The 19,323-nt window shown below is 38.6% G+C and overlaps 1 protein-coding gene across 2 annotated transcripts in view; it reads right to left on the reverse strand.

Annotated features, from left to right (window-relative positions):
* Window positions 1-19,323, reverse strand: part of RBPJ (recombination signal binding protein for immunoglobulin kappa J region) — a gene marked incomplete at its 5' end in the record, with an annotated part of 80,244 nt that overhangs the window by 9,534 nt on the left and 51,387 nt on the right. For both annotated transcript variants that reach the window (XM_084233428.1, XM_084233427.1), the window contains 3 exons: window positions 782-956; window positions 5,501-5,666; window positions 13,133-13,228. In XM_084233428.1, the coding sequence (XP_084089554.1) occupies window positions 782-956; window positions 5,501-5,666; window positions 13,133-13,228 (437 nt within the window). The remainder of the gene's footprint in view (window positions 1-781; window positions 957-5,500; window positions 5,667-13,132; window positions 13,229-19,323) is intronic.

Consider the following 19,323-nt stretch of genomic DNA (forward strand, 5'->3'; position numbering starts at 1 on the left):
CACTGGTGGCAGTGAGGAGCTACAGTTCACTCTGCTGAGTTGGATGATGCTCAGAGAGAAGGCTGTTAAAAGAGCCACTAATTCAGAAATGGTTGAGAGGCTCTGCCATCCGGGATTTACATTAAAATGTTTTAGCATTTGGAAGAGGAAGAGGTTTTGGTGGTGAAGGAGGTAAGAATTAGCAACACTCTTGAGGCAGGTGTCTAGTATCTTACACTACTTTCTTGTTGTTACATATATTTTCACAATTTAAAAAAGAAAAAGAAAAAAGAAAAAAAAAACAGTGCAGGGGTTAAAAAGTAAAACTCAAACAGACAGCATTTATCTTTGGCAATCTATAAGTTTGCTGCTGAGACAGTGTTTTGTGCTACCACCACAATTTAAAATGTTGCCAAGGTTTTTGGAAACCTTTTGCTATAATAACAATTTGATGTAATAACAATTTTCTCAACATGCACTTGACAGTCTGGGTATATCAGTTCTTTGAAGAGGGGATGCTGTTACACATTTGGCATCACTGGCCCAAGACATCCAATGCTGACCTCACTACTCCCATTTTCCCAAATGCCTCTGGGCAACAGTAAGGAACTAACTCTGGATGAGAACCACACCCTCAGATCTGGCACTGTGTATGTAGTATTAAGAAGAAAAGATAAGAAAGCAGCTTTAACACCTGAAAGTGACCCTTTCAGATAAGGTGAGGACCACAAAAATATTAGTCAAGACTTAACTGACTACCAAAAAGGAATTCCAAAAAATTCAAAAAGACAGGCCTACATACAGTCAGCATTTTTCAAGGACTGCTTCTTCTTGGAAGGTTTGGAGATGACTTTTATCCGCTTGCTGAGGAACACACCGATGTCATCACTGTTGCCGTAGAACATCTTGACAGACAGCATGAAGTGCTTTCTCTTGTCTGAATCAGATATGTACAACGTTTTGGCCGTGCAGTAATTCTGTGAAAGAAAAAGGAGAGTTTCAATAGCACCAAAACCTTGTTGCAATGCACTTAACAGCTCAGGACGGCAGCTGTTAGGCACACTGAAACAGCTGAAATACTCTAGGTTTTTAACCTTGAAAATCTCATGCTGTCAATTTTAATAGCAGACCAAAAATAACAAGTTTTTTTTTCATTTTGCAATCAGCAAAATTATATATAAAATTCAACTGAGTTTTTAGATTCAAAAGTGTGGTAACAGCTTAGAGAAGCTTTGTTCTAAAGAAATCAGATCATAAAAGTTAATAATAGTGATGAGAAAATAAAAACAGCAGAACTATGGATTCACTCTGCTCCTCAACCAAGAAGCTCTCAGACCCAGCACCCGAGAGCTGCTGTGTGGGAGCCACGGGTCCACCACACTTCAGAAAGCAACAGCAGTGAAGTCAAGCCTGAACTGCAGTTGTTTTACAACATAAGGCAAGCTCTAAGAAAATGGGTATCAGGGGCCTACCTGGTGGCGCAAGGGGTTAAGACGCAACCTGTGAAGTAATCCACAGTCACTACAGCATGAGTTCGATCCCTGGCCAGGCCAAGGAGCAACGCACATGGCGCAGTAGACCTCTCCTGACTCGCCCACTGCTCCCCTCAGCAGTGTACTTCAGTCAGTCTGCCTGTTCTGTTCCCTGCTCTGTCTCTGGTGAATCCTCTCAAGCCCCGCATCTCTGGCCTATAACCCAGCTCTTGTATGCATAAATAAATAAATCTTTAAAAAAAAAAAAAAAAGAAAGAAAGAAAATGGATATCAATATGCCAAAAATGGCATTCAGAGAACAAAAAAAAAAAAAAAGTCACAAAAATGAAAGCAATTACATTATAATGGAGAAGTTTAAAAATGTTGAAATCACTTAATTTAAATGTTAACATCTTCTGATCTATAGCAGAAGATATAAAAGAAAAATACCGAAATCTAACATAAATGATAACATCAACAGGCAAAAGAGAAAACAAAAAAGAGCAGATAAGACTGAACCCTAAGATCTACAGACAAAGGACTCTAATTTGTTTGGAAAAAAGCAAACGTATATATCTCCTTAACATGAATAGTTTGACTCTACAAATAATCATATCTGAGATGACTTTTTTTTTTAAGATTTATTTATTTGTTTGTTTGTTTATTTATGCAAGCACTGGGTACAGTCAGAAGCATGGGAGGACGAGAGAAATCACCAGAGCCAGAGCGGGGAGCAGAACAGGCAGAAACAGACGAAATATACTGCTAAGGGGAGCAGCGGGCGACAGAAGAGGTCTGTGCGCCATGTGGGACCCTCACCAGGTGGCCGGGAATCGAACCGGCGCTGCAGAGGCTGTGGGCAGCTTCACAGCCCAGCGCTCAACCGCTGCGCCACCAGGAGAGGCCCTCTGAGATGACTTTATTAGAACTATTAATTTTTTCTATAAGAGCAATGACCACAAACTATTAAATTCCATTAAGAAAAAAAAAAGGAAAAGTCACTGACTCATAAGAAGTATTCTGGCCTTAAGAAAATAAAGAAATTGGGCCTCCCTGGTCGTGCAAGGGGTTAAGCACCGCACTATGAAGCAATCCGTAGCCTCTGCAGCATGAGTTCGATCCCTGGCTGGCTAGGGAGAAACCCACATGGCGAAGCAGACCTCTCCTGTCTCCCCTGCTGCTCCCCTCAGCAGTGTATTTCAGTCCGTCCACCTGTTCTGCTCCCTGCTTTGTCTCTGGTGAATCCTCTCCTCCCCACCCCTCACATCTCTAGCCTGTACCCCAGCTCTTGTATGCATAAATAAATCTTAAAGAAAAGAAAGAAAAGCATGTGCTAATCACATTAACAGGTTAATTAACAGAAAATAGCACAGATTAAATCTCTCTCCAAATTAACAAAAGTTTCAACTTGAAATCCCTGAAGATAGGATCTTCAGGCAATAAAAACATTTGCCCTGAGGGCCTCCCCGGTGGCGCAGCGGTTGAGCGCTGGGTTGCGAAGCTGCCCGCGGCCTCTGCGGCGCCGGTTCGATCCCCGGCTGCTCCCAGGCCACTGGAGGAGGGTCCCACATGGTGCGCAGACCTCTCCTGCCACCCGCTGCTCCCCTCAGCAGTGTACTTCGGTCCTTCTGTCTGCTCTGCTCCCTGCTCTGGCTCTGGTGAATTCTCTCACCCTCCCGCGCTTCTGACTGTACCCAGTGCATGTATAAACAAAAAACAAACAAACAAACCAGCAAACAAATAAAGCATGCCTCTATAAAAAAAAAAAAAAAAAAAAAAAAAAACATTTGCCCTGAAAAGAAAAAGAAACACCAGATATACTGCTGTAAAGATATACTATATAAAATTTCATTTGTAAAGCTGAAATTATAGGGGAAAAAACTCACTAGTAAGAGAGGTATAGGGGATGTAGTTTTTTAAAAAGAAGAAAAACACAAGTGTGCTAATTGGGGAAGTAATTAATGTGTTTGGCTTACCTAGCTCCAGCTATGTAAGATGTAAAATTGAGGAAATGAATATTTAACAAACGTACAACATTATTAAATGAAGTTTCACTCCAAATATTATCAACATACAAATGTCTTGACTATAAACTTAAAGGGATATATATATATTTATACACACACAGTAACTTTATTATAATGAACATTTTAAATAAGTACAAATAACCAACAATGCAAAATAAATACCCCATCATTCACAATAATGCCTAATTATACTCCTCAATAAACAGACTGTTGGAAGAAAACAATATTACATTAAATGAATGGACAGACAGACGCCAAGTTGTCTCTTTCCAAAGCTTAGCATCCCCCTGCTCAGGGACCCGCCCACACATTCCATATTCTTATTATACCTTCAAGCTCCAAGCACATGATTAGGTTGCTCTCTCCGGAAAGCTTTCTGATGACTCTCCACAAGTCTTATTTTACACAGACTTCTCTAATAGCCCCTTTCATGAAACTGAGTATTAACATATACTTTAAGCTATTAGGTAGTGTAGTACCCTACTAGTAGGTATTTTAAATACTAGATGCTCAAACTCTTAGGTATTCTTTTCCTCTTCTTTGAATTTCTAGGATTTAGAAAAGGATATAATGATACAAAATGAAGGAAGATGTACCAAGCTGTAACGCTGGGAAAGGCAACTGGGAGTGCTGTTTGTTACTGCCTCCCTGAAATTGGTTCAAGCAAGAATGCTGTTCACTTTACACAGTTTTATTTATACATGTGTGTACATGTATGCGTGTGTGTGCGCAAACACATGTAGCTTGAATTCCTAGTTTCTCACTACCTGTCTAATCTATTAATCATTCAGAGTACCAAATGCCTAGATGCATGGCTTGGAGACATATAACTCTAAGACTTTCTGTGTAACAGAAATACGGTAAGAGATGGCTGAGGCCTTTCAGATCAAACTACTGCGTAGTTATATTCTTTACTTTGGCTCTGGGGTCATAATTTAGAAATATATTTTTACAGCTCTATTTTCTTTTAAGATAAAACAACCTTTACTGTAGTAAGTTTATCCCAAACCTAATTTAAAATACATAGCTGACAAGTTATACTGATAAAAATTATAGACACAAATGAAATATATGCAAATTTGAATGAGGTTAAGATCCAGACTTCTTAGTAATCATTATCTATAAAATGACTAAAATTGAATTTGAGAGTAAAAAAATTACAGCCCTCAACATCACCTTCCAACCCCCATGTCTAGGGCCAACTACAACACAGCAAACACTAACATATACAACAAAGACTTACTGAATGGGGAAATAACATTCTATGCACAGTTTTTTAAAACATTCATGGTCATTGAGATCAGAACTAACCATTTATCAGATTTTAGTGTCAAAGAAAAATAGTTAAATGCTAAATTACTAAAGAACTATTTTTGAATACCAAAGGTACAAATAGAAATGCCTGCTTTCCAAATTTACAAAATATAATTAGTAAAACGAATTCATAAATTTCACTCCCTAGCAAATTAATCAAACAAAATTCTTAAAAGTCTGAGTAAAGGTGACTCTGACTGGTCTTGTCTATATAGCACAGTTCTATAGTTCTGCTCTATATGGCAGCTAAATGAGACATTTATGACCTTTTTTAACTTAGGCAAAGGTATCCTGGAATTTATATAATCCACAATACTTCTAGTCTGAGACTAGGAGAGCAAAGTAAAACATGATCCAACTTTGTGTTTTCACTGTTACTTAAATACCATGCCCCTGTCAGACAAATGAGCAAATGGCCTCCTAAATATATTATCAGCTTCCAATAGAAATGTGATTTATAGCTGCCAAAATTCCTAGCAGGCTGATGAAGCTTATTGTGTGCCACCTATAGATGTCAACAGCTGGTGTTCCATGAATCAGACCACAGCTATTTTATAAGCTTATTTCTGGTTCTGATTTATATATTCAAGAAACTGCTACCAAGAGCTATAAAAGAAAAAATTGCCATCACAAAAGCCAATAAGCGACTGTAATCTGGGATTATGTGCCCTTCACAGGGAAGCAGTGCAGTCTTAATTTTTAATTTACCTTTCCTTCCAAGTTCAGCTGCTGCATTTCTTGGTCACTATTTCCTATTCCAATAAATGCACATGGTTGAGACTCTTGTTCAGAACAACCGTCACGTTCCATTTGTTCTTTTTTTTTCTTCCATCCACTGCCCATGAGATAGACACAAGGAGGAGGGCAAAAAAACCTGAAGCAATGGAGAAACCCCAAAACAATGCAATGAGATTTAAGAAAGCATTTCCTCTTCTTGAAGATATGAATAGAAAATTATATTTACCTGGACTAATAAATTAGCTTATTATGTTAAAATGAAACACTCTGTTGACGGCTTTTGTAACGCAAATAACAAAGCCCACAGTACAGAAATCAAGACTTTCTCAAAAATTATTTGTTTAGGTCAGGTTCATTTATACTGGAGTTATGTTTTAAGAACTGGGAGCACTCTCTTTAAATTTTCATACAGTTAGAAATTCTAACCATTGGTGCTCAACAAATCCAGTGTATCCTAATACAAAACATTATACACTGCTACAGAATCTACAATTACTGGTTCAGTCTTCTCAAAAGGATGTATTACTAACTGCTGTCTTTGATATTATACTTTATTTGATGATTAACCTGGAAAACAGAGCAATGGCCAAAGCAGAAACTTTCAAATTATTAATAAAACCATGTAGATTGAAGTAAAATGGATCGCTGGCTTGCTGTGTCTTATATATCTAAACCCCAAATGCCTGGTGTATGGGGATACCTAAAAGAATACACTGTATCCTTTCAACTCATAGACTACCAACAGGTTTGTTTTGGTAGTTGCCAAAAACCCGCCCTCGTAAATTCTTCCCACCTAGAATGCTTCCCTATAATCTTCTCTTTAGCAATTAAAAAAATATCTGTTTCAAAGTCTGGCTCAAGCCCTATATTTTACATAGTTCAGACCATCAATCCAGCCTTTACATAGGGTATAATTCACTTTTTCTCAATTATACATGCTGACTTATGCATGCTTTAAAATGTCTACACCACATCTCAGGAAGGGGTCTCAAAACTGAAATACATAGTCAAACAGGCAAGTAAACTCACATAGCAGTCAGGCAAGCAATTAAAATGGGTGAACCAGAAGTACAATAAATAAGTAGGAATATTTTTCCATGGACTCTTTTTACTTGTAACACACAGCCCCACTCTTTGTATAGTTAAGGGTGTAGCAAAGTTTTTCTTACTACTCTTTATCCCACTCTATCAAAGCAAGAGTTTAAATGCAGGGCCAGCACCGGGGAGTGACACAACAGGCCACGGGCGTGGCATCGTGGGCGTGAACCCGCTCACACCCTGAAAGGAGGGCAAGAGGGCCTTGCTCGCTGGCCACACCCTCTGAGGAGTCAACAGATGCCTGAAATCCAACTTTATGGCAAATTCCTAATTTTAAAATTTGGTGACTAATTTATATTTTTAATACTTCGTCGGCCAACAATACATAACTTTCTCAGAACGGGGATGTGAACATGTGCACACGCAGGCACTGCCGAGCTGAACCCGGCCTTCAGCTCCTCTTCCTACAGACACTGACTTCCTGTTTGCGCCCCCTCAGTGCCGACTACCATACTGACTGAACTGAATCAGTATATATAATGGTACCAATTTCTTGCTCAACTTTTAGTAAAAAGACTATTTAGAAGCAATTTAAATATAATCTACAAGTGGACTGGGTTTAATACTTATTAATTCACCCAATTATTTATTATATCCCTAGTCTTACCGGGTACTGGGAATATAGTAGTTTAAAAGAAGGATAAAATTTTCTGTCCTGGGAGAACTCACAGTCTAATAGGAGAGACAGAGAAACACAAACAATAAAGGGTAAAATAAAGCATACACTGCTAGCTGGCGTTAAGTACCATGGGAAAAAATACAGTAGGGAAGGGGCACTTAAAATTTATCAATAGAAGACCCAGGTGGCCAGGAAAAGCTTTCTTACGGAGACCTTCAGTCACAACCTAATGACATGGTTATTGGTGCTTGGAGCAAAGGGATTTCAACAGAGAAAAGCAAGTGCAAAGGGCCTAGAGTAGGAAGAACTATCAGGGCCAGTGGGAAAACAACAGACTTGAGTGAGTGGGACAATGAAGATGAGAGAATAATAGCTGAAGCCAGAGGTCATGGGGAAAACAGAACCAGCTAGCCAAGCTGAGTGAGGAGGAAGCCTCTGGAGTCTTTCCAAACGTACCCAAACAGAAAAGAGTCAGAGAGGCTCTCATGCCTGTATACGCTCGCTGTGGCCACGGTCGTAGAGGTCATAGCTGAGGTGGTGGCTAAGCTCCAGGTCATTCCAAGTTTGGAGGGATGCCTGGATTAGCTGGGCTACTTCTCGAGTTGGCTCCGATCGAGTCTGCACCCAGGATCTTTCTGGCCTATAAACCTGGGAGCCACCCAATGCTTACCGTGGCACAGACTCAAAAGACGTTAGCTGGCACACTACGGGGAGGTTGAGATGGCATGATTTTGAAAACTCGTTTCCTAACTGTATTTTATTGAATACTGATATTAACACTCCTGAGTGAAACTCGAAAGACTGTGTTTCAGGATCGTATACCTAACATAGTAGTCAAATCTCAACAAGTTATCATAAAAGGTACTTTTATTTCACATCTGAATAAAGAGGGCTATAAAAGACTAGGCAATGCTGGTTTTCTCAAGAATACTATGATAAAATAGAATGAAACTAACAGAGCATAAAATTAGACAGGTTGACAAGAAATTCTTAATCACTCCAAGCAATGACCAAGGTTCTATATTGAAAGTGCTTTCTAATCATGTAGTAAGTTTAAGAAAAAACTCTGTAGCTGCCTATGAGCTAGCCTTATTTTATATGAACTCTACCAATGATTCAAAAAGTTGTGATTCAAGAAAACAGCAATCCAATATAATCTTACCATTAAGATATTTTTATAATGTGATGAAATCACATTTTAAACATCCCAATATTGCCACCAAAAGAGCTAATGAATAAAATTTTCATTTCCACAGGCTTCAGTAGTAATATGATATTCAAGAAGTATATATACGAAAAAAAGGAAGAATATAGATAAAAGAAACAATGATGGGCCTCCCCGGTGGCGCAGCGGTTGAGCGCTGGGTTGCGAAGCTGCCCGCGGCCTCTGCGGTGCCGGTTCGATCCCCGGCTGCTCCCCGGCCACCAGAGGAGGGTCCCACATGGCGCGCAGACCTCTCCTGCCGCCCGCTGCTCCCCTCAGCAGTGTACTTCGGTCCTTCTGCCTGCTCTGCTCCCCGCTCTGGCTCTGGTGAATTCTCTCACCCTCCCGCGCTTCTGACTGTACCCAGTGCATGTATAAACCAAACAAACAAACAAATAAATAAATAAATAAATAAAAACATGCCTCTATTAAAAAAAAAAAAAAAGAAACAATGGCGGGGAGGGGATAGGAACAGAAGGCCACCTAATTAACAAAAGAAAAATTTAAATGCACCATATAATGGTGTGTGAAATTGATGATGTTTTTGAATTTGGACAGTTGGTCGACATGCATCAAACACTCAATGAAAAGTCTGACCAACAAGTGCCAGCTTACAGAATTTAACAGCTGCTGTAAGGGGATATCCTATGAAAAACAATGTGCTTTATTTCCTAACCTTTCTCAGCAGCTATGACAATGCTGTTTCTGCCACTTGGTGGCGATAAGCACACATATATGATTTTATCATTTCCTAGATCAAACAATTAGTCTTTATTTTCAGAGAATGATTCAACAACTTTTTCCTCAAATCTTGAGAGGTCTGGAAAACACCTTACAGATTTAAATAAGTCTTTTATTCAGCTAATACAGAAAATAAATTGTCAGACAAAAATCCAAACACCATTTACATATCTGACTGCTTTTTATAGAATCTCATTGCCCTTTGGTAATTATACAATTCAAAAGCAACAAAATGGAAACTTTTTGCACACCACAGTCCCTCATTAGCACACACCCTCAGTATGACTTTAGAATCACAGTCTAAATGGCTCTACCTATCCTCTAGAGGTGCCACGCTCATCTTCGCTACCACCAAGCATCTCCCTTGAAGTGAAGCTGAAGAAATGTTAATGTCAAATGGCATTTTCATGCATTTAATGGAAATTCTCCTCTAGACAAAACTGTCTTTTTCAAAAAGTTTACTTTTCCATCAGGAAAGATCTTCTCTGATGAAAAAGTAAAACAACCTAACATAAATGGGGTATCAGATGTGCTGTGTGCTATGCAAATAAACATTCGTTATTAGGCACAAAAGTTAGTATCAAGAACAATTTGAAATTCTAGGGTAGAATTTCCTGACCAAATATTTCTCGCATCATTCACAGGAGTTATTTTATAAGCCAAGAGAACTGTGGTCATGTCCCCAGGTTACCTCATGCCTTAAAGTCTCAGCAGCTTTTCAGAAAGGACTGCATCTGGGTCAGCAAGAAAAGCAGACATTGCTCCACTGCTGTGTACCCCACCAGTGACTGAGGGACTAGAGTTCAAGGAAGAAGCCTTGTCGGCATCCACGGGGCTGGATGCTATCCCATACTACTTTTTAAAAAAGAGTAATTTTAAAAAGGTTTTCACCTTTGTAAAACGAATGCAGGTCTGTCTACTCTGGAAATTTTAATACAAGTTAAGTAAAAATACAAGAAAGTAGTTACTCTGGCCTCTTCATTTTTTTGGAGGATAAAGGCTTACATTCTTTAAGTTTCCTTTAAGGTTTTAGACTGGCCAGGCCATATACAAATAAGAAAGAATTTAAAATAAAGGCAACCACAATAAAAGATAATCCATTAAAGCACCTATTTTAACTTGATAATCCACTATTGCTTTGAACTCATTTACTTTTAACAGTGACTAACAAATAGAAACCTTATCTGCACAAAATTTTTTGCGTAGCTCTTTCTCTTCTATAATTGCCACCAGGTCTGTCATCCACCACAGTATTAAATGACATGTGACTTTTTAAACTTCCAGTTAAGATCCTTTTGCATAGGACCTGGTACCTATTAGGTCATCAGAAATAAAGAACAATTTAGTTAATGAATGAATCCAACTATACAAAAACGCATTTTCAAAGAGACACAGAGAGAGAGAGAAATGCAGTACTACCTGTCTATTCATATTTCCATTAGGTCCAGCTCAGTCTCACTCAGCTAATGGTAAAAGGGATAATAATCGTTGGCAGACTTAAAGCTTACAAAGCTGGTTTTCTTTACCTTTTCCACCCCAAGCCCTACTTGTAGATAACCATCACTTTGAACACAAAAAGGAAGGCTATAAAAATGAGGGTAATAGAAATTTGGAATTATATACCCAGGAGTACCAATCTTGGCTTCACTGATTCCTAACTAACGTGAAACTGGGCATAGTCAAAGTCTCTGGTCTCTAGTTTCCTCATTCAAAGAATGAAGATTATAATGTGCCTACTTTATAAAATTATTCTGAGGCATTTCCAGAACAATGTCTGACTCATGACTGGAGTTGAAGAAAGAAAAGCTGTTTCTTCTCAGCTTGCACTATGAAGCGCAAGGCTAGCCTGACTCCTCTCAATTAATCAGTGTTGACCTGTTCTGTTTTGTTTAGAAAACAGAACAGCCTAAGTAACATGTTCATTATTGGGAAAAAAGTACTGGCTATCCAGTATCAGCTTCATAAAGAGTCACTACCTTGATTTTACTGCCATGTTAGACTGTGGCCACACTGGCTTCTAACCTCTTCCCATGTTTAACCCTAATCAAACTCGTGTTTCATTAGTAAAACAAAATCATCAGCTATTTAGCAAACTTGAATAACGATTCAAAAAAACAACACTTGGCAGCAGGAGCCCTAACATTGTTTTCACTTGTGCACCCTCTTTGAGGATAAGACTGTCAATTAAATAGCTTCCTCTTCGTTTCAGTTCAAATTTTGAGGCCTTTAAAAAAAAATGACTTAATTTCCTCATAATATGTACATTAATTCTACAGTAACATTTCCCTTCTCTTATGCATATGCTAAGATTTCCCTTTATCTCACATAGATTCTACTCATTCTATTGAGGGGAAGGATGTCCTGAACAACCCTCTTTGAGGATAAGACTGTCAATTAAATAGCTTCCTCTTCGTTTCAGTTCAAATTTTGAGGCCTTTAAAAAAAATGACTTAATTTCCTCATAATATGTACATTGATTCTACAGTAACATTTCCCTTCTCTTATGCATATGTTAAGACTTCCCTTTATCTCACATAGATTGTACTCATTCTATTGAGGGGAAGGATGTCCTGAACAACTCCTAATAGGTTTTATGGACCCCACTCCCACCCCCGACCAGAGAGATCCAAGTCACCAAGTACTGCACATTCCATAATGCCATCGTCACCAAAGGCAGGACTGCTGGGAACTAAGCCTGGAGGTAAGCAGCCAGGTTGGTATATAACCAGACGTGGGGTTGGGGGTGCTTGTTTCTTGCCAGCCTTTTTGTGCGTGCCTGCAGTTGAGTCTCATAATTATAAGTCCCTTTTAAGCGCACAGGTGAGGACCCACAGTTAGGCCAACCCGTTTCACACTGGGGTTGCCCCGTAACAATTCCTTTCAACCCAATACCCACACCTGAGTTTTCATTCCTTATCCTATTTCATGTTGGTGCCTCCTTTAGTCAGTCCAAAAAAATCTTCCCCAAGCCACCTCTGTCCATAAAAACTTAATAGAAAAATGTGAGACTTGAAAAACCATTAACAAGAAAAATCCAGAAACCAAGTAAAAAAACAAAGTCCACAACCATACACCAAAAATTATGAAATTTAAAAAATACTGTGACAAGTATTAAACATAAAGGTCACTTAATGATGACTTCATCTTGGCTCATCTGAGGCATAGGTCCTCTCCATGGTACTCCCTCCATGTGTCTGAGAGGACCCCTACATGCACAAGTGAAGATACGGAGGGTTGAGACCTCTTTAAAATTACCCCAGTTCAACCTGGGCTTGTTTCTGTCTTTTCCTTGCTAAAATAGTATTTTTGGGGCGCCTCCCTGGTGGCTCAAGGGGTTAACACACAAACTATGAAGCTGTCCGGAGCCTCTGCAGCATGAGTTCGATCCCCAGCCAGCCAGGGAGCAACTCACACGGTGCAGCAGACCTCTCCTGACTCACCCACTGCTCCCCTCAGCAGTGTGCTTCAGTAGCTCTGCCTGTTCTGTTCCCTGCTCTGTCTCTGGTGAATCCTTTTAAACCACCCCACCCCCCCACCTCTGGCCTGCACCACAATTCTTGTATACATAAATAAATAAATCTTTTTAAAAAATAGTGTTTTGGAGGTTGCTACTGCCTATAAAATTGCCTATAAAATTTTCCACCCAAAGAAAAACTACTTTGCAAATGAACTAATATGTGACAGAAATACTTAGGGAACATCATGCAGTCCAAAAGAAAAATCACGAACTATTTTGTAAAATCGGGGGTTTAGTAAAATGATCTTTGCTGAATGTGCCACAATTCACTTTGTTTCTCCCCTTCAATAGACACAAACCACATATTTTTCATTCTGTACTTGCACATTATGTAGTAATGAAGCTATCCTCTTACTTATTAGATAGCATTTACAAATTCACGTAGCAGTTACCATTAACCATCCATCAGAAAAACAATCTTACCGTTTCTCATTTCCATATGACTTCTGTGCAACTTTTGCATGAAGAATAAGCACTGTTTGATCCCCTCGCTCTTTTAAATAATTTCGCATAGCTTCCCTAAAATAAAATGTAAATTACAGGGGTGAGATGTAGAATATTACTCATGCACTGAAATGTGAAGAATACTTGTATTTCTTCAAGCAAGTAAATCTGACAACAAAAACAATACAGCAATACCCATGAACTGAATTACACAACGGGGTAATAACCACTGCTCATCTTCAATTCCATTCCTTAGAAGAAACTGTCCCTTTGCTTGGAATTTATGAGTAACTATTAAAAAACATTACAACTTTTAGAAAAACTACAATCACTATTATATTTATAATATGGCTTTAAAGTGTTTATAAAATTAATGATGTGCAATAGTTTTGCATTTAATAATGTACCACCAGCTCCTCTCCCCAGTGTTTTAAATTCACTACAGTCATAACATGACTTATATTATGACATAGTCTTAAAATAACCCCACATAAGGACTAAGAAAGGCTATCATTTATATTTATCTTGATGGTCATTACAAATGTACAGTAAAATTTGATAAAGAGAATTCAAATTAGTGAAAAACAACTGGAATGAATTTGGGGAAAAAATAACAATTTTAATTCTTCCATGTACAAATTACTCCAACTACCTATTTATTATGAAACTATTATTCAAAGAAGGTTCAATTTCTTAAAGATATTTATTGACATTTTGCTAAGTTACACCTTAAAGAATACAAAGTCTACACAGATGATACTCTGATAATTCTGAGTCAGCAGAATCCCAATTCTTGAGATGTTTTTAGTACAAAACTAAAGCAAAGGTACTTCAAAGACAATGATCAAGAAATACTTTTAATAAATTAAATGGTCTTTAAATTTACATTATAAGTAGTAGACAAATGTACAGGAGGGCAGTTACAATGTATGTCAGTAAATATGGGGAATTCCACAGAGCTGTAGTACTTAAAAACTAAATAGCCTGGGGCAAATCATTTAACCTTATCCAGCCTTGGTTTCTGTATCTGATAATAACAGAATATAATGCTGACCTGACACAGAGTGACTATAAGGACTAAATGAGATAATCTAGAGGTCAAGCTAGAGGATTCATGACTATTGACTAAAAACCTGTTATCTGCAAGGCAGGGCATTAAACTGGAGTCCATCCAATAGATTGAGTATATGTGCTGCCGAAGCGAGCACTCAATAGATTGAGGACTAATCCTTACCCAAGAAAGAGCTCAAATTGCACTGGAAACCAGAGTTTGGAAAATGACACTTTAATGAAATATATGATTGAAATACAGGTAGGAACAAAAGGCAGACAGACGGAATGTCTATATAAAGGATTACATGCTAGCAAAAAATTTCTTAGAAAAGCTAAATTCTGGAGGAAGAGGCGTAGACACAGTCAGTGGGAGAAGAGAACAAGGAATGCAGTCAGGAAAGGCAGGGTGCAGTGAGAGATTCAGGCTAAAGAGTCAGGCAGCCACGACAACAAAACAGCAGCAACTAATATTTCTGGATGACTGACTATGCGCCAGGTCCTGAACTAAGCACTTTAAATGAATTATTTCATTTAATCCGCATAATCCAAAAAGGTAAGTATTGTTAATACCATTTCGAATGTCTTGCTCAATGTCTTACAATTAATAAAATGGCAGTCAGGAATTGAAATAAATCCTCTAAGATTCTACAGTGAGTCACAGCAATGAATAAAGCTGACTAGTTGGGTAGAGTCAGATTTGAAAAATTTGTCAAATTCCTTAAAAAAAAATCTGACATTTGTAAACTTAAATACTGATGATAAAGGTTTAAACTAACTCAAGTATTACCCTATGATAAATAATGAGAAAAGATGTAGCAGTAATAAAATTCTTAAGAGACCTAAAGAAAAACTAACAACATCAACAAAAAACACCCCACCATGATACGGAACTTGAGTTTTCTATATACAGAAAGGGCAGTGAGAGATCATGATGGTTTTTTTAAAGATACAATTAATTTTCCACTTTAGTTAATTCTAGAGGTGGAACAAAAAAGGACTAGAAAAGAAGCAAGACAAATTCAAGAGAAGAGGCTGACACACTAAGAATGAAAGGTAATAGGAGACAGTAGGGGGAAGAGAGGAAAAGACTTAATACTTCAGAGATCTGCTGTGGGGGAATAAATGGGTATATATGTAATATGTTCTGCTTGACAAATAACACTCTGAAGTGTCCTGAACCTCCAACCTGGAAGTACCTAAAGGCTGTTGGACGACCTCTGTAGTTCCAGAGAGGCGTCTGGGTTGTGAAAGTGGGAACTGCTGGTACGCCTCTGGCAAGTGAAGCTGTGGAAATAAGATCTCCCAGGAAGAAAACACAGTGACAGGAGTCAAGAAAATGTATATTAGAAAAGTAGAAGGGCTGGTAAGGGGTAGAATGGAGACTATTCTTAGGTGCTATGAAAGGAGTGACTGCAAAAGAGAGGAACAATGAAAGGTGACATGCTGCAGAGGCTAACAGATGCCAGCTAACAGCAGGTCTTAGAAACTTTTTGTAAAATGAGGTTGTCTAATGGGTAAGAAAATAACAGTGGAAAGTAGAAAAACCCTCTAGCGAATGGCGAAAGCAACTAACTATGGGCAGGTAAAGATAAGTATCAAAGAACCACCAGCTAATGTTGGACTCCATGAATGACAAGGCAATTCCCACCAATACTCCATGGTGGAGTATAGCCAGCATATTCTCAAACCCGCTGTGTGCTGGACATTAAGTGCAGCCTAGAGAGGATAACACTGACAAGATCTGAGGTGTTGTTTAGTCAGGTGACTGACCATAGAGTTCAGGGTTGACAAGAAAGCACAGAGAATTTAGAAGGCCAGTATCTTAACAAAACAGACACAGAAGTCATCCCTGATATTAAACATGAAAAGTTGCTATACACTTGAAAGAAAAAATTTAGGGTGTATCTGCCCACCCTAAATTCTGTTGCATTTATAGTCCCTATTATATCATTTGGCTTTACTTATTTGTCAGACTCCTTGTCAGTTTCTCTCATCTTCCCAAACATACTACAAAGTCTTTATGGGCAAGATCCTTATCTCATACTTCTATTCCTTTCGTTCACAGCAGGTAACAAACTGGGTATTTATGAATACCCAAGGCAACTGCAAACCCTTTCTACAAAAAGGTGAGTTATTGATCCTAATTATTAAAATAACTAAAATTAAAACACTATTGTTACTAGTGTTTTTAAGTACATTCTTTGTCAATTTCACTTAGTATAAATTATTTATTCTGAAAGAAAACCAATTATAAGTTATTTGCAGAGCACCATGGAGGAACATCTTTTGAAAAAGTCTGTTTACTCAAAACACAGAAGAGTTTAATCATTTAGAAAAGAACAAGATACATTTTTATTAGTAATTTTACCAATGCAAAATCATGGTAAATGCCATTCTAGCTTGATATGCTTAAATTTTCTTTTTCTTTTTTTTTTTTTAAAGATTTATTTATTTATGATTACAAGTACTGGGGTACAGGCCAGAGGTGTGAGGATTCACCAGAGACAGGCAGATAGACCTAAGTACACTGCTGAAGGGAGCAGCGGCGAGTCTGGAGAGGTCTGCAGTGCCATGTGGATTGCTCCCTGGCCGAGGAATGAACTCATGCTGCAGAGGCTGCCGACAGCTTCACGGCGCTGCGTTCAACCCCTTGCGCCACCAGGGAGGTCCGGTATGCTTAAATTTTCTACCATTACCTTTGTGAATTTTGGGGCTGTTTTCCTTTAGAAATGTCAAGCTTTTTAAAAACTGCAAACAAAATGCACAAAAATAATGTCTGCTGCTAACGCCCACTCTTCCCCTTACTTTTTCACCGCCTCATACAACTCCATGACGTGGGCAGTGGGTAAGTGAGTTAGGCCAGATTAGTGTGTGCAAGGCAGAGGGCTGAGGTGTGCCTATAGGCAACTGAGTTGGGAGCTAACCACAGCCAGCCCCTCCTACTAGGAAAGCAGCCCTCAAGACAGGGGGTCCAGGCAGTCAATTGTCCTCACCAACATGCTTGGTCCTTGTACTTCTCAGGTTGGATTTTTATTACATCTAAAACTCAAATAATAAAGTTCCAACATGAACTTCTAGTAAAGAAACCTCTGTTGTTGTTGTTGTTGTTGTTGTATCAGGTATTTCAAAAGTCTCTCTCATGTTAAAACAAGATAGTGGTACCCTGTGATACCAAACATAAAGTAGCTCTTATTATTAGAAAAGGCCCAATATAGACATTAATCAGAACAAAGTCAACAATGAAAAATGGATGGTTCTCTTGTTAGAAAATGAAGGGATGAATCATTAATAGACATGTAAACAGCATCTTTAGCTATAATTTGGAGTGGACAGGGTAGTTTCCTTGTTTGTAAACAAGGAGAATTCATTTTTAAAGAGTTTTGCATTAGGAACTGGTAAAATAATTCTCAAAACTGCATGCTATGGATAGGAAAGGAGATTTTAAAAAATAGGGGCATATTCAAGGATAATGGAATTTCAAAGTTAATGCACAAATAGTTATAAAGTAAATATAACCAATGTTCAAGTGGATAACAGATATGGAAGCAACTTCTTAACTATCATGTTGGATGTTAGGACTTACTCCAGGCAACCTCCAAAACAAGTCAAGAAAGAGCCTCAGAAACTGAGTTTTTCCACAAATGACTAGGGCAGTAATAGAGGTATGTTTAGGACAATGAGAACAGAGACATGTGGCAGTGAAACCAACAAATAGGGCCTTAAAAACCAAAAGTAATTAATCCAAGCTATAAAGTTTTCAAATAGAGAAAACAATATATAATAGGTCCAACAATTACAGCAGCCTTAAATAAATGAACCTATGAAGCAAATCCTTGATCCTAAACTCAAGCACAAGCATGACGTAGGGGTGCCAGTCCAAGAGCTGTGGAGGGGAAGAAGGTCAAGACTACATGCCATGGAAGAGTCTTACCACACAAGAGACTTCAAGATTCCAGTTATAACCTTTTCATTATTGGTAACAGAGCGAAGTGACTTATGGCACAGGGTACTAAGTTCAAAGTCTATTTTTTGTAAACCACATATTATGGTACTGCGGAAGTTCTAATTTCAGAGCTCCGACCCATCTTACATAAACAATGGGTGCATCAATGCTCTGTTCAGCATTCCTGGTGCCTAACTGCACTGCAACTAATACTGTCATTGATGATACCAGGCTCTAAATAACAAAATGAGAAGCCTCCACAATAAAAGAACAATTGTTTCTACACATTAGTATAAGGGCTGCTTATTCTGTTTGTTTTCTAAATCCACAGTGTTATATCTATGAGCCACATTAAAGAAACTATTTCAAGAGAGTGGGAAAGAATGCAACACTAAAAAAAGATAAAGGGAATCCACAGTAATGCTAAATAATACATAGTGTTAACCATGTACTATTTAAGTACTACACTATGAAGCAATTCACAGCCTCTGCAGCACAAGTTCGATCCCCAGCTGGCCAGGGAGCAACCCACATGGTGCAGCAGACCTCTCCTGTCTAGCCCCCTGCTTCCCTCAGCAGTGTATTTCAGTCAGTCTGCTTGTTCTGTTCCCCACTCTGTCTTTGGTGAATCCTCTTACCCCCCGTACCTCTGGCCTGTACTCCAGCTCTTGTATGCATGAATAAATAAATCTTTAAAAAAAAAAAGAGAGAAAAAATGAGATTTTAAACTATTTTTACTCTTTCAAAGAAAACTGTAAGACATTGCCAAAAGAATTAGATGACAAGAGGAAATGAAAAGATATCACATGCTCATGGATTGGAAGAATTAACACTGTTTAAAATATTCATCTTATCCAAAGTCATGTGTATTCAATACAATCCCAAACTTTCAATGGAATTCTTCAAAGAAATAGAGCAAACCACAAAACCACAAGAGTCCAAAAAAGCCAAAGGAATTCTAACAAAAAAAGAAGAAGGTAATATGCCCCAGACTTCAAACTAAACTAAAACATCAAAACAGTATGGTACTGGGCCTCCCCTGGCGATGCAGGCAGTTGAGCGCTGCGCTGTAAAGCAGTCCGCAGCCTCTGCAGAGCTGGTTTGATCCCGGCCGGCCGGCGAGAGTCCCACATGGCGTGGCAGACCTCTCCTGTCTCGCCTTCTGCTCCCCTCA

Source organism: Talpa europaea (genome assembly GCF_964194135.1).
Source record: "Talpa europaea genome assembly, chromosome: 5".
NCBI classification, from domain to species: Eukaryota; Metazoa; Chordata; class Mammalia; order Eulipotyphla; family Talpidae; genus Talpa; species Talpa europaea.